General features: G+C 46.3%; 1 protein-coding gene across 1 annotated transcript; it reads right to left on the bottom strand.

Moving 5' to 3' along the window:
• Nucleotides 1-389: 389 nt before the first annotated feature.
• On the bottom strand, nucleotides 390-26,260 carry KCNK5 (potassium two pore domain channel subfamily K member 5). Its single transcript, XM_066595304.1, has 5 exons — nucleotides 25,765-26,260; nucleotides 6,726-6,837; nucleotides 6,295-6,461; nucleotides 5,248-5,416; nucleotides 390-4,418 (listed from the first exon to the last, which is right to left on the bottom strand). Exons 1-5 carry the CDS (start codon nucleotides 25,948-25,950, stop codon nucleotides 3,610-3,612), a joined length of 1,443 nt encoding a protein of 480 aa, XP_066451401.1. The 5' UTR covers nucleotides 25,951-26,260; the 3' UTR covers nucleotides 390-3,609.

Here is a 26,260-nt window from a genome sequence, read left to right on the forward strand (position 1 = left end):
TACATATGATGCGCCGTCAGCAGACTAAACCCCTTTGACACCATAGCAGGCTATGAACTGGATCATTTCCAAAAATAATAAAAATGTGATCCAAAAACATTGGAGTTGTAAGGTTTACACAAGTTAGGAATTACAGATAACATCTATTATCCCATTACTTCATCACAGAGCAAAAAGGAGGAAGCAATAAGAGCAACAAACCAGGCATATTGGACTGTATACAGCAAACACTTCTCTATAATACATTTCACATTGTAGTCTAGGCTTCCGCATTGGGCTAAATGTCCTTGCGCAAATGTCAGTTCTTGATGGGTGGAAAGTATTGTGGTCATAGATGGAGTGTTGGGGAATTGTGGGGTTGGGGGGGGGGGGGGGGGGGGTTTAAAAAAAAAAAAGTCTACAATGACAATTAACGGGCCTGGTTTGAACATGGACTAGTCGAAAGAGGCTTATAAAGACCCATAATCAACCGTGAGTTCTGAGAACATTACACATCATTCCAGACCCACACTGACATTGTCATCTGTTAGCGGCAAAACGTTTCTCAAAAAGTTTCAATTTATTAGGAAAGCAGCAGCCATTACTAAAAGTGTAATGTCCAGCCTGGTAGGGTTTCTGACCAGGATGGGACCTCCATCACCTAAAACCCAACTTACAGAACCAGAAACACCATCTCCAATAGCTGGCATTAGATGAATGAGGAGTTTGGAGTGTAACATGTAACCGCTGCAGATCACAGACCATGAAATGAAGGATGAGAGATTGCCCATTGTAGACAAACCCTTGAAACATTATAAAGCCAACATGAAGACTTGAAGATCTGGCTTGCGTACCGCTGTGTGCCTAAAGAAATGTGCCAATAGAAGCCACCACCAGTTTCTGATTTAGTAGTCCCTGAACGACAAGACGCTTCACATTTACCTGATCTCTCAGCAATTAGGGAAAATATATATATTTTTTAATTAGGGTAAGAGCCATTAGCAGCAAATTTTTGAATTCCATGGAGTTCTAGATACAGAATATGAAAGTTGTCCTACCTACAAAACATGCCAAGAAACCATTAGGTGGCATTATAGACCAAATGGGACCCACTGACATCAGAATATAGCCCGACTTTTACAAGTCACGTTGCAGAACTCAAAGTAACTTGTATCTCAAAAACCGAGACATCCTGGCATGGAAAACAAGGATCTCCTATGGCGGGAACAGCCACAAGCTGCTACAATGCAGAACCTGTACTGTAAGGCTACATCCACATGGAGCCGGAGTGCTGTGGATTTAGCCTCAGCACAAAAGCCGTACCATTTGGTGCAGAATTCACCCCTCATTAGAAGATGCGGACTCCACACTGCTGCTGACATGCCGCAGACTAACTCTGCACCACATCTCAACTTCCACACTGATTTAGCGCAGAGTATGGACAAGATTTTGAAAACCTCATCCACATTACTGCTACTGCAGGTGGAAGATTCGCAGCACACCCAGCCCATTAGAACATGGCCCAAGAGTGACCACGAGCAGCAGGAAGACATGAAAGGGTTGTCCCAACAATTCCAAGTCCTTACTGATTCTTCGCTGGTCTCCATTCTTTCTGATCCAGTAATACTGTATAAACATGGCTGCTGCAACCAATCATTGGATGTACCACCAATGTGTAGATACCATTGAGGTCACCATTGTGGCCAGGGGTTGGATGCAACAATCACAAGTCATTGCTGGAGAAGACCAGACTGGTGGAGGACTGAGGAAGTAATGGCATGGGTGCGACAGGGGACTGTCAATTACTACTCATGGTTTGGGGTATTCAAGTCTATAGAATTGCTTCATATAACAAATTGTTCAGAAGGCTGGTCTAAAAGGTCCCATAAGCTAAACACCTTCAACAACTGTTGAACTAACCATCATTCATCCAACAGTTACCGGCTGCCCCACACACACATGAACATTCGGCTTGGCCAACTGTTCGAGTTTATGAAGTTAAGCTGCAGTCAGACGGCTCTGGTCCTAGCTTATTTCCCAGGAAACAAAAGGATCAGGCGTTGAAATTCAAAGTCATCCACCTCTGCCGTTATTGGTGGGTTCCAATGACTAAAAGCTCTTTTATGCGGGCCAACTGTCTGGCGCAAAAGTGCCCAACATCCATCCCATTTATAGTTGCTCAGTGAATGGAGGCTGCGTGATCTGGATATAGCAACAACTGCCTGTTTAGACCAAATGATGACAGACCAATAGGTTTCAGGTCTGCATGAAAGATCCAATCAGCGATTTATGGGTGGTCAGTCCTTCACTGCACGATAATTGTTAGGGGGTACATGCTTGCAAATGGTTTGTGCCAATGGACAACTTGCACAATTGTGCTGTGAAGAAGGGCCTTAACCTCTGCAGCACGCGAGGGCCTTAAGAATAGACCTAAATTGTGATGTGGAGCATTCCACCTCAACCCATGTTCTCCCAAAGATTATATACACGGGCAATACTTTTGATCAAGATATTCAGGCATCTTCTCTGCTGCACCATAGAGGAGATACATCATCTCATCACAGAGTCTCTCACCTAAAATCAATATGGCTCTGCCAATAAAAACCATCATTTTAAGAATGTGTTATGAGTGCAGATCATCAAGTCCTCCAATTTGGCCTTCATTATATATACCAAGAGATATTTACATGGCTGCAATGTTGGAAGCTTCAAGTTTAGGATACAGTACCAACTGCATGACACAAAATAGACATTACAAATAAAAAGACAAAAAGAGGGGTCCGTTAACAAAAAGTTGGTCAATTTGCATAACTCAGGAGTGGAAGTTAAGATTGGCGAACAATCTCTGGATTGAGTCAAGTATATGGGAAGCGGGCATATGATCTAGAACCAACCTTTTGGGTTACTCATTGAACGTTCTATGGGACCAAATAAAAGCTACTCCGCTTCATCACAAGTTCTTTGGGAAAGGGTGGGCAATCCCATCGACCAGTTATATCATCGCAACATTTAGGAGGAGAGTAGAAGTGGCAACATATGTGGAGATGGCTTTATAAGTTATGGGTGCAGTTTGTTTTTTGAAGACCATACAAAACTTCTAAAATCTTAAAATTTTTCTAGGACAAGGCCTTTAAAAATAAATAAAAAAAGTTTTCCCCATGTCGAACCCCTCATCACATAAATAAGGAATACACCAATAGGTTAGAAGACAGATTAAAAATACCAGATCTACACATACGCAAAAAGTCCACAGCTCTATTAAATTCAAGTATCTTCACAGGAGGAAATAAAAATGGACACAGGAGGCAGGAGAAACTCGGAATCAGACGTGCACAGTTTGTTGGAGCCACATCTTCGGAGAAGACAACTTGGCGTTGCGTTTTTTCCTACATTTACTCTACAAAAAGTCCAGTGTAAGAAGGAGCCAACACTCAGTACACCAACAGTTTCTGGATTGGACTGGCCAACGCAACCTTCAACGGGTTTGGAGCCAACCTACGCGCTTAAGTCATTCTAGTGATCAGCCAGATCTGGCCAACTACTGGTCTAAATGACAAACAAAAACATTTTCCAGAACCAGCACCATTCTGAAAGGAACCAGTCAGATATCAAGTCTGAGGAGCCGTCTGGTCACGTATCGCCCTTGTTGTTAATTTTATTGTACTCGTTCACAAGTTGTTCGTACGGAACAGAATCCGTGTCATTGCTGGAAACGGAAGTCTCGTCTAGACAAGTAAATGTATCCAGTCTAGTTGGAGTTTCAGGGTCTTCGTTATTTTCCTCTATGGAAGATTTAGACTTTTCTTCATCTTCAGAGTTATCACATTCTTCCTCCTCATCCTCATCTTCTTCCTCATTCACAAAGTTGATATTGTTCTGAAAAATCAAGGGTTTATAGTCTTTTGACTCCCAAGGTTCTCCTTCCTCTTCGCTGATACGGTCTAACTGGTTGATGAAGATGGTGGCTTCTTTGTCCTGGAGGGGCCTCATTCCATTCTCCTTCTGATGACCATTGGAGAAGGTTACAGCATCGTAGCCAAATCCGTTGCGTTTAGTATAGACGACCATCATCTCCTTGCCTTTATTCGGCACGGTACCAGGTAGATCACCTTTCAGGAGTCTATCGCCGCCGCTCTTTAAACCATTTTTGCCAATCTGTTTAATCAGATCATTGTAAGTTTCCTCTTTTTTAGACAGGAAGCTTAGGATGTTGATGTCCTTTGAATTCGCCATCGGGATCTGTTTGTTCTTTTTGGTCCGCGGGTCGTTTTCAAAGAACTCTTTCCTTTTTTTACGTCTCTTTTTAATGGCCTTGTGGACCTCCACAAACATGCTGACCTTCCAGTTCACAAACAAGGATAGCCAGGCCAAACCGAGATAAATCCAGATTTCCACAAAATATCTGTAGAGGGCGCCGTAAGACACCTTTGGATTCACACCTGACAAACAAAACAAAAGTGTGAATAGTATGCAGCATCACATTATATGCACATGCAAAGACTAAGTGGGCAGTTTTAGACAAGTTCAGTGGTCACAGTTACGACCAATCCAGAGTATGCAAAAGCCCCCCCTCACCACTGTAGCTATAGTACCGTAAACCCCTGTGCTGCTGCTCTATCCAGCAAGGTAGTAAGAAGTGTTAGTGAGCACTCAAGCTGCTTCATCGGGTTATACATCTCCATGCATAGCTGTCCTCTCCTCATTTTCTGCTGGCCAACACTTGCTGAGCAGGAGACGGGGGAGCAGAAGGCCTGTGTTGTGTACAGAGCAGCATAGCCTGAATGAAGTCGTGAAGTGTGGATGAAGACTGATCCAACTGTTCCGCTCTACAGAGCCTCTTGTGGCTAGGAGGCACTGCGTTAGTCACAGGATGGAGAGATTGTGCCGGGATGAATCGTGGCTGGAAGAAGTCTTCATGGTGGTCTGGGCTCAAGCCAAACTTTTGCACCAGGTACCATGAAACTTTGGCCATGCCCCTTGGCACCTCCATAGGCTATGAATACACCATGACCTGTGGCACCTGGCAAATTTTGCCTTCAGTTCATTGCATCCACAAACACATGACACCTCACTAACATGTACCATGCACGAGAGGACAGGGACTGCAATTGCAACAGAGCTTGTTCACACATTGGTTATAATGGATGGAAGAGATGACTGGATTAGATGGTGGATGATGCAAGACTACTCGACTTCCCTCATACAACCCATACGATTAAGTGCAATCGTTTCAGCTTGGACGTTATGGAATACACAGAAGAGACAAACCTGCTACGTAGTCTCCAAAACCAATGGTGGTAATGGTGATGAAGGAGAAGTAGAGGCCTTCTATGTAGTCCCAACCTTCCGTCCTCATAAAGATGAATGGAGGAATGACCAGGTGAACGACGACGCCCCATAAGATGAAGATGGCCGTGCAGGTGATCTGGGCTTTTCTCTGCAGGGAAAAAAAAATAGAAGTTATAGATTTTTCCTTCATATAGGAAAAAGCGGACATTAAAAAAGAGCCATATTGTGAGCCAAACCAAATATAAAAGGGGGGAGGGGGGTTTGCTTATCCAGTTTTAAACCCCTTACGTAAAGTCTATGTCAGCAGTTGACTAAACAGAACAAACAAATGTTGCCTTTCTATATATGTTTTCCGAAAAAGATCGTCTGCTTTCAAAAACTTCCTGCCCAGACAGCTGCAAGCTACAAAGTCTACAGTCAGCAAGTATTAAGCATAAATAATATATACTGACCCTAAACGGCCGCAGAAAAGACAGAAAGGCACATGTTTATCCACATGATGATCTCCATAGACAGTCACAGAACCAGTTAGTTTTCCAAGTTCCGAGTTACATATTGTGTATTATACTCCAGAGCTGCACTCATTATTGTACTTCTGGATGCCAACAGCACAATAAGGAGTGCAGCTCTGGAGTATAACACAGGATGTAACTCAGGATCAGTACAGGATAAGTAATGTATGTATACAGTGACTCCACCAGCAGAATAGTGAGTGCAGCTCTGGAGTATAATACAAGATGTAACTCAGGATCAGTACAGGATAAGTAATGTATGTACATTGTGACTCCACCAGCATAATACTGAGTGCAGCTCTGGAGTAGAATACAGGATGAACTCCGGATCAGTACAGGATAAGTAATGCATGTACACAGTGACTCCACCAGCAGAATAGTGAGTGCAGCTCTGGAGTATAATACAGGATGTAACTCAGGATCAGTACAGGATAAGTAATGTATGTACACAGTGACCCCACCAGCAGAATAGTGAGTGCAGCTCTGGAGTTTTTGATTCTGCACATTTTCTTACCAGAGTGACGCCTCTTTTAGTGAGAAACTGTCCCAGTCTTTTTGCTCGTCCTGCAAAGAACTTCCCTAAGGCGCTGATCCAAGTCAGGCAAAGTGGCACCCCAAATAAGCCATAGATTATGCAGAAGAGCCGCCCGGCCGATGTCTTCGGGGCTATATTACCGTAACCTGGAAGGAAGATTATTACATAAGTACAACAAATAATGAACACGGGGCTCTTCTCTACTGAACACACTCATGAATCACTAACTATTGGGTCCCCTACTGTAGGGGCCCGGAATACCCCTACTTCTGCATTAGTGGTGGTTAAGGAGGTGGAGACCAGAGTACCATCAGGTTGACAGCGTTTAATGGTCATTCACTAGCCGCAGCCAGGACCCCCAGTCTGATGGCTCCCACTGCTCTATACAAGCCCTTCCATCTCACACTCACCGATCGTAGTGATGACTGTGGCGGCAAAGATAACAGCGTTTGCCCAGTTCCAGTTGTTGAAGGTAGTGTTCCCAGTGATCGTCACACCTTGACCAGCAGCATTAGAGACAGTCTGTGGACAGAAACAGAGACTTACAATCAACTGAGTCAAGATATGAAATCTCTTAACTGCCATTTGGGGAACATCAGAGAAAGGAAAGAATTGGGCAGGATGGGTTTGACCTTCCATTGATTTCATAGGAAATAAGTGGCAGCAGAGAGGTCAGCAACTGCTCGGGTCCGGTTAAACTAAAATGGGATGAAGATGCATGTTGATGGGACCTCATGTGTAGCTTTGAGTGATCTGAACCAGTCGAAGCTTGTTTAAAAGGAAAACACTCACTAGCTTAAAATGTATGGTGGTCTAAGGTGTGGGTGGCAGGGAGCACTAAAAATTTTTGCAAAATTTTTAAAGCCCCATGCACAAACTTCTATGGGAGTGAGCAACCTTGTCCAGGCTGAACCCACCAAAGATGGCAAAGATGTAACCCAGCAGTGTGGATGACGGGTGACATGGGACCTCTGTTCTTTGGATCGGTGGGGGCCTCAGCTTTAAGACCCCAACGAATGAGCAAGTTATCCCCCTATCCACAAGAAAAGGGGTAACCTTCATTCTGGTACAACCCCTTTAAGGAACTTTAGACGTTCTTTAGGAGTTTATGAGTGAAGGACAGTTCCTGCCAACAAAGGTTACTTTTTTTAATCTACAGATCAAGAGAAAGGGAAAAATAAAACTATAAAAGCATTAATAACTAACTCTGCTCTTGACTTTGTACCACTCTGTATCTAAGCTGGCTGACCCCTTCTTATCTCCAACATGAAGGATTAGATGGTTGTTTATTTAGTGCTAAAACTATGCCAAATCCTGGCACCGACCGCCCCAGTCCTCTGAGATATACAAAAACACACCCGTCTCCACGCCACCTAAATCAGGGCATTTACTCTGAGCATCCTGTTACTCATTTCTATAGGAAGAGCCCTATAAGAGGAAGAACAGTCATCTGAGGGATTATGTAACGGATTACTCAGAAGTGGTGGAGCTGCCACTGACATCAGCCGGATTTACAGGTTCTGATACTTCTTCCAGACAGTAGCGTTTCCTCTTGTAGAGAGCGCCAAGTGGGCATAGAGACATATAGGCCATACAACGCTTCCCTGGGAAGTTTGGTATGCAAATGAAGGTATATGCAGCACCACTAACTGGAAGGCATCTTCCCCATAAGGAAATGTTCAACCTTCTAACAGATGTTGTAGCACCAAAGGATAGAAGTCAAAACTAGTCTTCTCTAGAAGGAAAAACACAACCATTTACAGACAGCTGTTTCAGGGTTCCTGCCCTTCAGCAGTATAAAGTAGGGTTCTAGTTGGGTGGGAGGCCTGTGATATGGGTTCTAGGAGTACCGCTTCTCCTTGTGGAGAGCACCAAGTAGGTGTGAGGAGACATAGACCACGCAATGCTCCCTGGGAAGTTTGGTATGTAAATGGGGACAAGTCCCCCTATTCCAATTGGCACTCTCCACAAGGAGATAAAGTAACTCTCATGGCTCCCACCCAGCCAAGCAGAACTCTACTGTGTTCTAATAAGGGGCAAGAACCCCGAAACAGCTGTCTGTAAATGGTTGTTTTTTTCCTTATGGAAAAAGATTCTGGTTTGGCTCATATCCTTAGTCATGTTATAAGGACTATTAAAAAGTGGAACATGGACTACCTTTCAATAGGAGGCGCTGCAGAGTCATTGTACCATCTTCAATTCACATCCTATATTGGGGAGGGGGGATTGTTCAATATTTGTTTTTTTTGCACAAATTCTGCCACTTTATAAAGAGGATTAAGACTTGGCCATACGGATCAACCATATAGGGGGAGCAATAGGATTCAACATATGGATATAGGGCACTCACCCAGCTATTGGCCCCTATATCTTCCTGCCACATGACTAAGCACAACACGTGTGGTCAAACAAGATGACCTCCAGGCAACTCCGAGCGCTTGACCCACAGTCTACAAGGTCTTCTGGATATGAACAGGAGATTAAAAAGGCAGGCTTTTCATTTCCTCCTTATCCTAATTCAGAGACTGGAAAATCAATTTAGGACTCATGGAAAAAAAACATGAGTCCAGATGTGGAAAGAAAAGTCTCTCGGGTCTTACAGCAACAAGGACAAAAACTAAAAATGTTCGCCGTCTGCCCCATCTATGGTGAACGCTCATCTCTCCCACAACACAAGCCTAAGGGACCGCGGAACAAAAACAAGAAACCCAAGAGGAAGGACGTGTATTCTGCACCATCAAGCCTAACAGTTTACTTAGCGTTGACGCAATGGGATCAGATTTAGAATCGATTTCCATAGTTAAAATTATCCGGATGTTTTGGAATGAAAGTCATGTAAACACAAACAACCAAACTCATGGGAAGGACAAACAAACCCATAAGCAAGATCTGTCCTGGGTCATGTTCAGAAAGTATGGCAGAGCACTCTAAAAAGCACTTAACAAGTAGTGCCTATTATTGGCAGACCACAGCCCGATGACATCATCGTCTTGTCCTGTGTCATCAGTATCCACCACGGGGGTCAAAATCCTGAGGGGGGAGGGGGGGGGGGGGGGAGAGACGGGGGACTCCCCTACCTTGACAGCATGTCTTCTGTTGCCTCCAGCTCTACGGATGCTCATATATAGTTAGAGCAGCTGGTCCAATCTAGATTCAGGCGCTCATGTCTCCCAGCACAGAAGGCGCATAATAAGGAGTGCAGAGGGTAGCATTCAGGCCATGGAGCTTTAAGGGACCCATAAGAGACCAATAATATAAATAAAGCCATAGTTGTGTGGTCCTGTTGAAGCTGCAGGGCCCCAATGCAAAATCTACAAGTTACAGGTTGGGGTTGCTGCAGACCCCATTATGGTTCTGCATAGTTAAAACTTTCCCCTTGATCTTGTCCAATCTCTAAACTAAGGCTAAACTCCCAAAACAGGCCTTTATTGGAGAGGGTGGAAGGCTTCTCTCCGGCTTTGCAGCCCTGTATATGCCCAGGCCTGCCTACTATTTGATCTGTATCTTGAACATGGTCCAGATTGTAAGACCTACATCTGAAAGCTTGAAAGGGTTTAGTCACTTCATAAGTTTCACTTGTACAGAGAGATTATAATACTAACCCTAACAGAGTCCCCCCTGAATAGAGCAGGAGCCAAAGGACTTCCTCTCCCACGTGCCTCAGGGTTCGAAGGAGCACTCCTGCCCTAATAGCACAAGGGCTCCCTTCCTCTTCCAAGTGCACCAGGGTGCAAATATTCCCCACCCTCCCCTCAAGTGCACCAGGGTGCAAAAATTTCCTCCCCCCTCCCAAGTGCACCAGGGTTTAAGTACATCCTCCCCTGGAGACAACTAGCCCCTCAACAGCACCATGATTGCACATACATCCCCCACTACACCCCAGAGGATGCAAGTGTAATCACAGTGCCGTTGAACCTACAAATGACTCTGTGCTCCGGGGGACATAGTGACCCTTCTTGTACCAGTTCTATACAGTAATATTTAAGTCCTGTTTAGCGCATCACTTATAGTATCTACTACAGACAGCCCCATTATGGGTAATGCCCCCCATAGGTCATCTAATAAAAAAAGATGACGTAATGGCCATCTAGTAGTCCCCGCAAAGGCATAATGAAGGTCACAGTGTTATCTGTTGTACCAGCAGCTTCCCCTACATACAGGAGCCTATAGCCTGCCGCTCCAGGGAGGACATCGCAGGCCATGCAAGGAGCTGGCAGTCTCCAGGCGTCTTATTTAAGAACAAACTCCAAAAGAACCCCTTAGGGTCAGGAATGAAGACATCTAGGCATGAAAAGCAAGATTATATACATATATACACTACCAGCAGCTGCTGAAACCGACACCACAAAATGGCCAAATAATAGACTTTAGTGTAATAGATCAACCGAGCGTCCGGATCAAGATCGCGCTGCAGAGCCAAGTGTTCACTACGGGGAAAGTCACATGACTCGTCTGAAGTGCCGAGGAAACAGACGAGGACTTTGTACAAACTTTATACAAGACGAAGGAAAAACGGCCATGTTCTTGCTGACCGTATAAATGGCGAAAGAGTGAACACTTATGGATCGATGACCCAAATCAGAGCCGTTTGGGCTGAAACCAGTGACCACCTCGGCAGGTCTGGTTCGACAAGCCTACGATACAAAAAACAGTCTCCCATAAGCCACATCCATAGAAGAACAATGGTCAGCTTACAAAAACGGCAACAGGCGCTATTTACACTTGTCTGCGCAACGGACCAATAAGATTGCATCACGACCAAACAAGACACCCCGCACGGTAATCATTTGATCGATGCGTTCCAGGTCCGCAGGAATGTGCGCGCTCAGCACTCAGGGTAGTTATCCCGGAGAAGGTGATTAATAACGCGCCGTGTCCCAGACGCGATGTGCATCAGGTTAATAAGTGACCCATCAGCCTTGGATGTCATCAACTGACCTGATAAAGAGGGCGAGCAAATATTGTCACACAAGGAAAGAATAAACAGGAAAAGGCTAAAAAAACGCGACGCGCGGCATCCAAAAAACACACAATAAGGATGCAAGATCGTGGAACATACCCTAGTATGCAAATGTGGCTGATAACAAAGAGCAATATACTGTATACGCCCATCGTACAGTCTGGCTCTTCCCCAGACTAGAATAGCTGATAGTCTTCGGTACGAACGGACAAAAAACCTGGCGCAAAAAAAAAAAAAAAAGAGAAGAGAAGGCCCATTTACACGCAAAAGACACTTAAGGATTGAGAGACTGACAGTTTAAGCAATTGTTTCACTTTGAGCGCTAATGAACACTAATGTCCATTAGCACTTTATAATCTTCACTTGCCTGTAAATGAGCCTCCAGGAGCTGTTTGCAGAGCATAGCATGTGGTCTGAGCTCTGCCCACAGCGCCATTGTTCTCACATGGGCTTTCGGCAGACTACAATGTAATCTCTAACTCCTGTGCATTTACACGCAACGATTATCACTCATTTGCCATCGTTTGAATGATTTGAGGGCCAATTGTTGCGTGTAAACGGATCTTTATGGGATTCAGATGCCAGTGTGATGTAGACGTCCCCAGACTGATTTAATCTGCGGTTAGCTCAAAAGGATTACCTATTGGTCAATACATTACAAGGGTGCGCACACAGCGGAATCTAACGAGAATCTTTCCTGCGAGGACTCCGCCTCTAAAACCGAATATATTTTGCCATGGATCCACATATGGATTTGGCGCTGAATGGGTTAAATCCATGCGCAGAATCCCATACGCGGATCCTTGTTTAGGAGAGACGTGTCACTTACCCATCAGCCATGCTGAACGCCCAATGTGAACATGTGACCACTGCTCCATTGTCCGAGGACAATTGCCAAAGGATGCACGTGGCAATCTGTCCCATAGATGTGACTGGAGCCGCGGTCGAGCATGTGCGCTGCCTCTCCATCTACATTGGGCATTTGGAGTAGTCACTCTAGAAGTCGCTGGGTCCCCATCAATCGGACCCCCAGTGATCAGACATTTATCCTGTGTCTTTGATGGTAAAACCCCCATTTCAAGTATTCCATAGACAGAGTTTTCACCTTTCTGCCGGAAGCGTGAAAACTGATAGATCATTGGAGTCAGACTGCTGGGACCCCCACCAATCCCAAGAATGGAGGTCTACTTGGTCTCCAAGGGAAGTGCAGATGCACCGACGTTCCATTCAATGGGAGTCCCAGTGGTTGACCCCCCCAGTCTATCAGTCTTCACCCATCCAGCCAATGGGTAAAAACTTGGTACCCCTTAAAGCTTTACGACACATACAAGTGCATCGGATGCCATTCTCCCCCCACCAAATACAACATTTGACACCCTGCTAGTCCATATTATGTAATGGAAAGAAGAATTTGGCGCAACTTCCCCGCCCACCCTCCTAATCATCTTAACAGACTACTTCATCCCCCCCTGAATCCAAGAGCCCGGGAACACTGGTGATCTGCATTTCCCTCCCACAGACTGAGGACAATCAACAGGAAAGAGGAATGAGGATGCAAACGTATTACGGTTATAATAATACCGCCTTCTATATCAGGGTGACAACTGATCGCCATTATGAAGGATTAGACCCCCCCCCCCCCCCCCCCCCGTGCCAATTACTTTGTTTACTCCCTTGTGGATGACCCCCAATCAGCAATTCACATTAATTCCCCCAAGATGAAGAGGATGTGTGGTCACCGTTCAGCCACACATGAAGCCGCTCATCACGCCGAGTGCCTTAATCCGCAGATGTCGTGGCAATAAACCAGCGTTCTGTCGCCTCTGTCCCAGCTGCCAAGTTTTTAGCAGAAGAAAGGAGAAACTGATTCAGCAGCTTCTGCAGTAACCGAAGCATCCAAGGAAGACGTCTTGTCTATATCTGTTACTTATGAGAAGCATTTACATTCATGGTAGTCATAGCCACGCCCACTTTATAACCATCACTTAAAGGGCAAGTCCATTCAAAAGGATCACATGGTCTGTAGTAGAGGCAGGTGAAATCCGGACTGGAATCACCAACGGCAAACTCAGCTGCGTTGCCAAGAAATCTATACTAAAAAGTTTAAAGATTTCACAAAAAAAAAAAGAGGGGGAGATGACCCTAAACTTTTGTAACCAGGTCACATAGTGTACACAATGCTGGATGGAAGGGGTGCAAAATGAGGACCCAACTCTCATCTAGTAATTGAAAAGCTGGGAGCAGCCGCTTTAGATGAGCGATAGGGCGGCTGCCAGGTCAGTGTGCCCCGTGTGGCGTCTGGAACAAAAGGCCCCATTGTCTGATCTATTAGAGATGAACTATTAGAACGATCCACAGAGATGGACACTGCAGATCGGCTGGGCATGGAATAAGAAATAAAAGTAACGAAAGGGGAGGGTGGCAAATATCTCTATAGTATGGATCGTTACTCCTTCTGCACGCGAGGTCACATGACTAACGATCCTCAAGTGCATGAGCAGTACGTCTCAGAAGGTAAAGAAGAGCTGTGGTGTGTAGGCGCGGGCAGGGTTTGCTGCGGTGCCTATGTGGGATTACAGCGAAGAAGAGAAATCAGTATGCATGCCAACCAAAAGGGACGTGCCTGGTGCCAATATTAAAAAAAAAAAAAAAAAAAAATTTAATACAGAGCAAGAAAGTGTCAGACACAGATTGTAGGGGCACAGATTACAAAACTAATTAGCGATAAAGAGATCTCGTTAGCAGTGCTGTTAATTGTTCATCATAGATTGCATTGTAAAAATTATGATGGGTTCCCTTTATTGTTAAACCAATAGAGCGGCTCAGTACAGTTAGCTGGAGGGCCGCAATCCACAAGAGCCGCTCCTGCTGGGATGTCTTGTTGGAACTTGTAAGTCTTCGCCCCCCCCCCTTCCCAATAAACATCCAATGCAAGGAAAGAGTTCACATATAAAGTCGGCAACTTTCCATATTGCAGCCGGGGTCCCCGCAGCGAGCGTCTTCTCTGGCACTTTGATAAAACCAGATACACTTACAAGTTACAACTCCCAACTCTTGCAACGTTGTTACATGACTGATAAGCTACAGAGCCCCCACAATAGAGCTGATCACGGGGGGGGGGGGGGGGGGGGGGGATGAGAAAGCTGCTTGGCCAAATGTGGAATCCCTCATTGTGACCCCAAAAATGTAGTTGACACTACCAGGTCACCGAATAGGACAGAGGGAACGTTTGGGGGTGCGTCCTGCTTCAGGGTCCAAATATGACCCCAAACTCTGCAACCCTTGATAGAAGCAAAAAACATAACTGGCCACAAGGGGGCATCCTGCCACAATGAGGAAAGTCAAGAGCAGCTTCCACCCTTCAACATGACAACTAGTGAGTCTGCATGAAGGTTCCAGACTCCAAGCTGAAGTTCTTAAATTGTCACCTGCTTGAAAGACCTCAATAACCTGCTGTCCAGGTTACTGCACGGACCCCCAATTTGCAGGGCAACTCACCAACAGCCCTCTGTGACCCGCCTGGAAGAAGTCTTGCAAGATTCCAGATTAGTAAACATCAGGCGAGATCCCAGCCGTTGCGCCGATCACACCGGACGTCACTGCAAGACTGTAGGTCACATGAGTCAAACAAACAAGGCTGACATAATCGCTGTACGCAAAACCACATGACATGTACTTCAGTGCTTGCAGATTGCAACCAAGCTCAGACTGGCCCATAGGGGAACAGGTGAATCCCCCTGAGCCAGGAGTGGGCCCCAGTCCACCAAACCCCACACAAGAGGAACAGTACACCTACAGCCAGAGGCGTAACTTGAAGCTTCTGGGCCCCAATGCAAAACCTGTAACAGGGCCCCCAACTATAATGCTTTATTCATAGTACTGGGCTCCCTATATGGAGAAGAGAGGCCTTAAGGGCCCCCTAAGGCTCCTGGGCCCAGGTGCAACCGCATCCTCTATAGTTACGCCAGTGCCTACAGCACTACATACAGTTAGCTTTTGAAAAGCTGTCCATTGCCTAATATTTGCATGCAAGTGCTAATTGGCCATCAAAAGTGATTTTTACTGATGGACCCTGGACACCTCAATCCAATACTAGATGTAACACCAGCATCCTGAGCCCCCAGGTTAACGCCTTCACCTGCACCCCCAAGCCCCAAACCTAAGAAAGCTCTGGACAAAAGTGGTATCAAGCCAAGAGGTACATCTACCCCAAAATCATCGATGCAACCCTCAGATAGCTCTTCCAGTCACTGCCCCAAGCTTAGGGCGAAGCTTTTACGATCAGCACCTATCTCACTTCTATTGTGTGCAAAAGTTTGCAAACATCACAAGTGTGGGGAAGGAAGGGGGGGGGGGGGGGGGTCCAAAAACACAAAAAGGTTAAAGATAAAGCGCCACATGATAAACCATTTATTTCAGTGAATGTGGAATGTTGTGAGCAAACACAGCAGTGCAGGAAGTGATGGGGTTTCCATTGACACTTCCACTAAAGTCAATAAACCACTCCTTAAAGAAGCTAAGGCTATGACCTGGACATAGACAGTGAGGAGTCAGTAGGGTAAAGGAGCACACTGGTGCTCAAGATGGAGAGAAGACATTCAGATCTTGCCTGAATCTTCAGAATTTGATCCTTCTCCAAAAGGTCCCGCCATGGGCATCTACTAAACGCCTGTTTATCCATGTTGGATTTCACTGCTGCAGGTTTGGAAGCGATAGAACAATGGCCACCAGTTAGAACTAGGACAGCCATCATGTCAGAATCAGCTTCTTCAATTTCATTTCCCTGCAGAATCCCCTGGAGCCAGGAAGATGCAGAAGGGGAGCCAAATACAATGTAACAAGTCTATGATAAACTGTAACAATGTATCTATAATAAACTAACATCATAACACACGATGCAACAGTCTAGCAGTAAGGTTTATTCATTCACACATGAGGCAAAGATCAAGTATCAGCACTCAAGTCATTACATTAAAACTCCTGTTGGCTGCACTCTTACCAACCCCTTCAGATGTAGGTCGCCTTCTCCCCAGCCATTGCTGTGCCAGTCAATATGTGACTACAGTGCAAGATGGGGATGAGAAAGGCTGACCCACTTGTGGTCTACACGAAGGAGAAAGCAACATGCAGCAATTCAGTTGTGGTCGGTTCAGATACTCATTGCAGACTTTGTGTGCAGTATGGAGAAAGTGTTCTGCTGCGATGTAATGTGTACGAATGGATAGAGAAGTTCAAGGAAGGACGCACGAGAGTCAGCCATGAAGAACCAGACGCCCATCCGCACCCACGACTACACGGAGCGTGCACGTGAACAGCTTTTATGTTCTATCGTATTGAGATGTTAAAGCATCCTCTACAGTCCTGAACTCGCCCCATCACTTGTTCGGTCCTCTGGAAGAAGCCGCAAGAGGACGAAGATCATTACATGCGAGTACATTCCCATTCCACATACTTTCACCCGATCATACTTGGCCTCACCCTGCGGTGGGACATTATTGGAGGACCTGAAGTTTTACTTTGAGGGTCTGAATGTGGTCTACAGGCCTGACCACACTAGAACATCACAAGCTGAAGTCTACAGTCACGCCAGAGGGGATCCAGCCCCTCTGAAAGCAACACACTCACATGAAGCCCATAGATGTATACATTCACGTCATACGCCAACAATGCATCCCTCTCCCCACAGACGTCACCAAGAAGATCAGACACAGAAGACAATAGAAGCACTTTACATCAGGAGACTCAGATCACAAAGGAGATCCCTCGCCATCAACACCCAGAGCAGCGCTGAAGGAACGGAACATCCGACACAAAGGGAGCTCTTTAGCTCAACCACAGCAGTTTCCACAGTAGGTCATCCACCGTGAGAACCTACACAGGTCAGATCCAGCAAAGTGTGGGCCCTGAATGACTTTAGTCATGGAGGTGGATCCATGTGGACCGAGGAACGTTCTACCAATAACCCTCCCACCATAAGATTCATTTCTTGTGGTTGAGTAAATTACTGATGAAGAAGTCATGTGATCTATAATACGTAACTAGGCAAAGGAGGAACAAGGCACTACTGACAAAGGTCACAATGATGATTATCCTACTGGTTCAGGTCTATAGAGCAGTATTCTGGTAGTTCTATTCTTATACATAGGGGGCAGTATTCTAGTAGTTCTATTCTTCTACAAAGGGGTGTGTGAAGGGTTTTTACCTTTCCTTTTGCATTATTCCACAGATTGAGTCAGAAGAGGTGTCAGAGGTATTGTTCCCACAGGCTGTTAACCCTGTAGACTCCAGCTATACATGATGACCGGAGACGCAGGATCAGGCATTTATGTTACACAAGATATAAGGGAGAAGATATTATCTGGCCGCTGGGCCACATGTTGAGCAGCAGAGGATACAGACATGTGGATTTCAGACTTGAGGCAGGAAGCCGATCTCAGCTTTTCCATGTCAAACAGAGGTGACTTAAGAGCAGCTGGTAGACTAGTCAGATGGTAGGAGGGCTTCATATGGTGACCCCAGAGGATAGATGGGCTTCTGCAATTCATCAAGTATGAATGAAGGAAGCTGCTGTGAATACATCTTGGCCGGTGCTATGGAACAGCTGGGTGAGGATGCAGTCAGTCCTGATGGCCACCACTAGTCACGCAGCTCTGCCACAGACACTAGTAGATGTCCCAGAACTAGTCGCGTGCACTCAACACCGATAGCATAGAACAGACAGTAGGAGCGCAGCCGACAGGTCACATGACGCCAACCATCTACAACCGCCAAGCCCTGGGAATAGAGTCCAACGCACAAGTCTTGGTGCTTTCACTGCATGGGAATAGGATGTCAATGTGTAAGTCAGGAAATCCTGGACTTGTGGACAAGAGACCTACAAAATAGACACCCAGCTCGGTGCCATGAGCACACTGCTTACCTAAGGAGCAAGGAATGCAACACCGACTGACTGCCATTAGCCGGGTAAAGCAAGAAAGTCACACGGGGGTCCAGAGGAGGATGGGAAGGGTCTGCGCAAGAGGCAACACCGCCCAAGGAAAACAAGGGGCAACTGATCCACCGATATTACTCACTTCCATTCCTGTAACCGCAGCTCTGATGGATCTCACACCAATGGTGTCCATAGAAGGACAGAAGTCACATCACCGTAGGTCCTGCAGCTGCCAATTAAAATACGCAGTGGGGGGGGGGGGGGAATAAAAAAATACATGCATTATATGCGGGCAACACGCGTGTGGGAGCCCTTAAAGGAATGTTCCACCTCGGCCAGATATGAAAAAAAGACTCCCCTAGTGTGCTGCCTGTGCAAGTGTCAGTCTCCACTGCAGTTCTGCCATTCTGTTCATGAACCAGGAGAATGCATGGAAAGGTGTACAGACAGCAAAAACAAATACATATTGATGACAACATGATAGGTGACAGTGCCAGGAAGAACTCTGCAGATTGGCACTGGATGGGGAGGGGGGGGGAGGGGAGGGGACGGTGACCAACGATTTTTGCAATGCAGCCTGCTGGAGAAGGACATTTATAATTTGGGTTTCAGGCCGGCCGCTGCTGATTGTCACTAAATCTTGCAGACTCATCCTTTCCTCGCAGATCAGAGGAAGCCAGGAAACCCCAGGCTGATGTCAGCAGAACACACTTCCCCTCTGTGGATGCAGGTGCAGAGGGACAACACTGCAGGCGTCTCTACAAGGAGTATCTGCCCCCACAAGTGTATCCCGCTGCGGATGAACTACCAGAACCGTCACATAACAGATCCGCAGGCTAAAAACACTCTTCCAGGAATCCCCATAGATTGCACCAGTTATGCACCAGTTATGGGGAACCTACAGTTCTGTTTCTTCTGAGCTTGCTGATTGATGAATAAAATTCCAGAACTACAGTGAAGACTGCCACTTGGAGGAAGAGTAGAGTATTGTATAGATCTATATGAATTCAGAGTCCAGAAACTTAATAACCCATACAATATCCAGCAATGAAAGACTAAGAAAAAAAAAGGAACACTGTCCCTTTAAGTGACAGATTTATAACAAGCAGCACAGAGTGCATACTTTCTGTTTCAGCTCAGCAGAATCACAGCACTTACAGACTAGGAAACTTCTGGAAGTCCCCGATGGACTCTGAACAGAAGGCGCATTCAGAGACTCCTACAATTTGTGGACTCTGCAAGACAGACGAGTATTCACAGGAATTCTATACCATTGCATACTCTTAAAGGGACGCTCCACAAATCCAGTTTTGGGGCAGGAGAGGGGTATATTACCTGCACGTGTTATTCTCCGCTGTCCCTCCTATCTGCCGGTTCCAAGTCCCATTTTCAGCCATCCAAGAAGGCCAACGCAATCTTCAGACTACCTAATCCCCAGAGTGCATTAGTTTTTGACATACCTGCTTTTATTGGCCAGAGCTGCTCACTTGATCAGTACCGACCAAATCACAGATCAGTGCAGTGTGCATTAGGTAGCTTGAACGGCTGAAACCGGTGAATTGTAGGGTAGCAGGGAAGAATAAGGTAAAATTCGCCCTCCTGTCCCAAAACTGAAGGCTTTAATCACTAAAGAAAGCAAACTATGAACAAGAGACATCACTGAGGCATCAGATTACTAGTCATCTCCAGTCTATTCGGGGGCGTCATGCCCAGCTGCAGCAGAGTACACAGTAGACCTAAGCATGAGAGAGGAGAGTCCATTCCAGTACAGACAAGTCCACGTGAGGTCACCAGGTGATGTCACCAGGTGGACGTCGGGATCAGAATGTGCGCCAAGAACCTTTTAGCGGTGACACCAGGTCATATTCCTCCCTCATCCAGAGTTTGCATATATACTAGCGCCTGCAGAATGCCGCTGCCGCTTTGTGTTCCGCTCTCCTTGGATTTCATGTTCACGTTCTGATGGAAGACACATTAGATATTCGCTCTTGGAAAGCGCACAGGGCGAGAAGTAGGTCAAACACACTTCTGCCGCTCCCATCTCTGAAGAGCAAGCCGACCTCGTTCCACTCAGCTCCCTGGCAGGTCCGCAGAGCGAGACGAGCTGTTAAGACTTAAGACAAAGGCCAAGAAAAACAATCTAAGGAAGAAATCGCTGCACGTTATTAGCCGACCGCACGCTGTCAGCGGAGAAACCCGGCAGGCTCTATCCAGCCACATAGCACAGCCAGGCAGCGAGGGGTAAATCTTCATATTTGGGTTAGGAGTCTGTGGGGCTGATTTCAACAAATTGGATGGGGAAGAAAAGTTGAGTCTAAGGGTCTTGGCCGAAACTTGCCTGGGACACCCACCGGATGCTGTCCATTCCGCGGGGGTACTGCTCATTGCCCATCCATGATCCTGATGTGGAAACGCAGTTTTTTTTATTCCCTAGCGGAAGTGTTTTCTATTGAAGTGAATGTAACCGATTTTGCTGCATTTCAGCTGCGTGTGAACGCACCCCAAGCTCTTAGCCACAAAACCACATGGCCAGTAAAAAGGGGGTTCCTAGTTATTTTATATAGTTTTGGACTCAAACTATATAAAATATAGTCATTGCAGCATCAGACCGCCGTATCCGACAGGTGACAACGCGCCACCAGAAGGCTTGACAGTGTCCTGTAAACCAGTTATATGGTCTTCTAATGCGACGTCCCCGTCACTCCTATTGGTTGCAGTGGTGACATAGGGCCCACATGGTGCGCAATATTATGGAATAATCAATGTGCCTCCTGAGATCTGAGTATGGGCCCTTTAAAGAAACCCTCTTGTTCTGGAGAAACCAAGATGACCGCGCCAATTCCCACTACCTGCATTGATATTACAGAGCCAGAGGGTGGCTTTAACATGAGCCAATTCCTGACAAATGTCAATCAACGAAGGAATGGCTCTTGTTTAAATGGCCCTAACATAGGCTGACGTCGGAGGTCTTGGGACGAATGATCGTCCATACGATTCGGGACTTCACACCGGCGTTGTGATTTTCTGCCGCATCGCATGAACGAGAGGAAACCACAACCAAATCGCGGCTAGATTTCCTGTTTTGTCACCCATTCATGCGGCTGGGTGCGGCGTATATACACTGGAGCCTGGAATTCCATGGGCCATCGGGAGAGACTTTAGCGCTGCTAAGGTCAATCCCCCTTTCCTTGCCAGCTGACCACGGCAATAGCAGCTCCCGTAGAAGCTTAAGGGAGCTGCCAGCAATGGGAGGGAGAGGGACTTTAGCAGCAGCTCCCACTAATCAACTCCCTCCCCCTTCCCTTTTCTGACTGCTCTCATAGTAGTCGTATTCCAGCAAAGAGATGGGCCAAGACTAGAGATGAGCGAGCGTACTCGGTAAGGACAGATACTGGAGCGAGTATAGTCCTTATTGAGTATGCTCGCTTATCTCTAAGCCAAGACCTATATTTTACAGCTGCACGTAAAAGTGGGCGGACGAAATCTGCAACGTATGTGCCATCTTTTTGATCCGATTTTTGGGTGGGTGGGTGGGGAGGATGAGCATGAATGTTCATAAGAACCATCAGCCCATGTAAAAGGGTTGTAATCAGTCCTAAAGGAAAATATTCTCTCCCTTCCAGTGAATACGGGTCGGAAAATGGGCCATATGTGCCACGAGAGCAAAAGTCAAGAACAAGTCTACAGATGCCCCTGGTCACTGTACGGTCTAGACAATACAGAGTCCGTAGCCAACATCCATCCTACATGAGGAGCTAAGTAATCAGGGACCCCAGAACATCACTTTTCTGTTGGTGCCTGCGAAGCTTCATCTTGGCCACTAGAAGACAATACATTGACACTTGTAGGGCCTACAGGTCTTAGTCCATCCCTGTCCAACAGCCTGACATTGGCGGCCTGCCCTGTTGCCACAGCAGTACCACAAGCCAGCAATGTTGCTAGATGTTTCTTTGACTAGTAACAATGTTTTCCCCTCCAGGGCTGCAGTTGTCAAAGGAGAAGCTGAGATCATTGTTCAATCAACAAGTCCTTGTCACATCCCATCATCCAAGAAGCCAGACACACTTAAGAGTTGGGGAACCAGTTTTTCCAGTCACGGATCTGAAGATTAAATATGTGTACAAACTGCAGTTTCCTACAGGCACAGACTCCAGTTGTGCACTTAAGGCAAGAGACAGCCATCACAGATCTTCAGGGAACCTTTATTTGCCCCCAGTTCCCACCCCAGTAAATACCCCATGAGCACCCCCTAAGATAGGGGCCAAATAGCATCCTGAGTCTTTGCAGCATCACAATGGAGCATGTAGCTCAATGTCAGCCAACGAAGCAGCCGTTGGCTTCCATATCGGATATGCAGGACTTCCACCAAGGCTTCTCCCATAGAAGACATTGTAGCGTGACTATGCGACTCAACCGAGCACAATCCAATAAACTCTGCCAAGTTCTAAAGATACACTGAGGTTCCTTATACACTGAATGATAATGATCATTCATTGTAAATCTCTTGTGTGCTTTCACACAGGTGCAATGATAATTCATTGAATGGAGGCAGAGCGGTCCGGAGATACTTTTGGACCATCTGCCTTCATTCACAGTAAACAGGCAGTCCATTCATAGAGGAGCAACGACTGCCTGTTCACATAGGCCGATTGATATTTTTTGCTTGCCAAGACTGAATGAGGAAAGATAAAAGGAATGAATTCTCGTCTGGCATTCAGTCCCTTGCAGTGTTTACAATGCACAATAATCACTCCGTGTAAAAGGGCCCTTATCCAAAGAAGCAGGTGAGCCGGCCAATGAAGACAAAGGAGCTTAGAGAAAGTCAACACAGAAGGAGGCCAGTTGTACTGTCACTTCCCAATAACAGACGTCACTTCCACAAACCTCATCCTGAACGTCTGAAATAACTTCACAGCTACCGCCGCAGGTGGAGCGGCCTTTAGGGGGTGTCACAACCTGCAGAAAAGGGAGGAACAACTTCTCACAATATGACAGAAGGGGAAAAAAAAGTTTTGTAAATGTTTTTGAAAAGTTTTGTAAACTTGTATAATTCGCAGCGCCCCGTTTGTTCACTTTTTTTGTAATTCCACCAGATTATCTGCGCTTTACTGGCTGCTGACAGCAGGAAAAACTGACAAGTCGCAGCTCTAACCCTAGCGCCTGTGAAGAGATTATCTCACTGACCACACCTTCACAATGAGTGTGGGGAAGCGGTTAAAGACAAGAGCTTGAAGGAAGGAGGGGGGAGAATCATCTTCACAGCTCCCGCCTTTCCCGCCCACCAACGAATATAAAAGGACCTTAAAATAAATAGATTAGCTACAAGAATTTTACATTTCCTCGGATCTACAAGGCACCCCTTATAGGTAGAGAACAGCCCATGATTAACCCCTTCACCACAGAGCAGGACTTGCACTTGTCAGCTGTGCAGACTTTCCTAGAAGAATTTTAAAAAGTTTCCAAAAAGTTCATAAAGAAAAAAAAATGTCATGTCACAAACTTCTCAGACACATTCCCTGGCACACCCACTCCAGTTGGAGTGAAATACAACTCTCAGCATTCTGGGTGCAGAAAGTAGTTACACGCCAGCTGGAGATACCAGTTTGGAGACCACAGGAGTGTGGAGAGCAGAGGAAAGAGCTGACAAAAGGGGCAATGATGTGAATAGAGTTGTGTGCATGAGGCAGCTGCACCATGCATAATTGGATATGGTGTGCATAATTGGGCATACAGCATAATGACTGCCCACAAACTAACACTGGCAGTCTGTGCTGCCCATCCTCTACCATATGTGTACGGTCCCTGGCGTTATATGCCATCCCCTCACACTACACTGGCCACAGATGGAAAGATCTCCCCTCGTCCAAGTATTTTGGTCACCAGGAAATTCACACCTAACCAGATATTTCCACCCAGGGCATTGCTAGATCTGAAGACATCTGGGGCACCACTGACTGCGGAGATTGTGGGCATAGACTAGACTCAGGTACAACCTTGTGCCAGCTGCCCCTACAGGGAACTTTTTGGACATTATTGGATGAATTCCTTGCAGTTGTCAATTTGTGAATCACAACACAATAACTGACATTGGGTTCTGCAACAACGTGGCAACACTGCGATCTTCGGATGCACAGTGCGTATTACAGCCAAAGTCACCATATAGCACTAACCTAAACGTTAGGATCGGAGCCTGGGCAGTTAACGGCCAAGGGCATTTTTTGAAGTATTGGGGTGCTATGACACAAGGTCCGTTACTGCTCATGTAGTAGTGCCTGCAAGTACATAGTGGCAGCTATGAAGCAAATGCGTACGCTAGTGCGGCGTAAGCAACAGTTCACCACCACTAAACACAGGCGACGCTATGCCAAATGCAGCTAGTACCTGCACACATCATAGTAGTTGAACTGATGAGTACAGGCAACGGCCACAACCAGCATATTGTCGCCTGCACTTTGCACATGGAGGAACGCTGGATGTAAGAGCGCCCAAACAAATGTTAACAAAACATGAATCATTCAGTCTATGGCTGGCAGCTGAAGAGATGAAGCAGGCTGGGACGGCGCAGAATAGAATGATTCAACAAGACACTAGCATTTCAAAAGAATGTTCCGTTTATGATTAGTTGGCCACGAAGAGCCAATCCTGCGCAGGCAGACGATACAAAGTAACAATTCTTCTGACCATAAAACATTATGACCAGATTACAGTCCTTGAACTGTATACAGTCAGGGGTGCAATGGCATGGACTTCAGCACTGGAACTGGAAGACTTCATTATCAGGCTAAGGAAGAAAAACGGCGCAGGTGTGACAGCCGCAAACAAACATTTAGAAAATGGGGAGTGGCAGCAAAGCCAAAACGCTCATTGTCTAAGTAAATACCCAAAATAATACCGCTAAGATATATGTAAATGGCGGTCAACCCGTGTCCGATACACTGAAAATTGTACCAAGCTTTAAAGCTATGTCACAGATAGTCTAGTTTAGAAAAATGGCGCGACTTATACCCCATTACTATAAACAGAATGCATCCCAGAGAGTTTAGTAAACTTCCCACAAAGTTTATAAGGATCCCCACAGCAGCCGATCTCACAAGTAGCAGAAGTCCAGATAAAGTTTATGAAGTCGAGTACAAACATAACAAACTTTTAATTGTTAGTTGAAGAAGAAGCGGATTTGTTTTACTTTTGGGTGCAGCGATTACAAAATAAACTTTACCCCAGAGCATTCAAGGAGAGGCAACCTAGTGATACGTTATTGCATCAGACGCTGAATATGGACCAGAGATGGATGGAAGCAGTAAGGGGACAGATCTGGATGGGTATAGGGGGATACAAATCTTAAGACTGGCAGATCTGGATTGGGGAGGGTAGATCTGGATGGATATAGTGGGTCACAAATCTGAAGGGAGTAGATATGGAAGAGGGAAAGGGGACACAGTTGGAAGGAGGGTAACGGGCAGATCTGAATGGATCAAGATAGGATTGGGGGACACCCCGCTGTTAGTTACCCCAAATAAATCAAGTTATTCTGCGGGTGACTAATCTCCTCATGTCTTACCTCCAGAATCTCCTCCAGGTCTTTGAGGGTCAGGCAGGTGTACTTGTCTAAGATCTTCGTCTTGCTCTCATCAAACTCCTTGGTCGCTTGCTTCCAGTTGGGCTCCTCCAGGACTTGGAAGATTGCTGCCCCTATGGACAGGTAGAAGATGATGGCAGAGGTCAGGAGGGGCCCCCTGTCCACCATGATGGCTGCTGCACTTACACTATCCTTGTGCCCCTGATGGAGCCTGGCATGGGGTGGCAGTAGGTAGCAGCTGGACCCCCTCCCCTTGCACCAGCTGTTTGAATATGGTGCACCCTCCGCGCATGCGCGCTGGCCGCTCTAACAACTTTTTCTTTGCTACAATGTGACTTTGAAAGTTTGTCTCCGAAGTTTCCAGCTGCGCTGAGAGTTCAGGGATCGGGAGCCGGCAGCAAGGAGAGCCGCGCAGTGTAGCCCGGAGAGCGCCAGCATGGAGGGGGCTGTGCGGAGCAGCATTTAGTGCAGCAGACAC

The sequence above is a fragment of the Eleutherodactylus coqui genome, chromosome 3, assembly GCF_035609145.1.
Source record: "Eleutherodactylus coqui strain aEleCoq1 chromosome 3, aEleCoq1.hap1, whole genome shotgun sequence".
Lineage (NCBI taxonomy): Eukaryota > Metazoa > Chordata > Amphibia > Anura > Eleutherodactylidae > Eleutherodactylus > Eleutherodactylus coqui.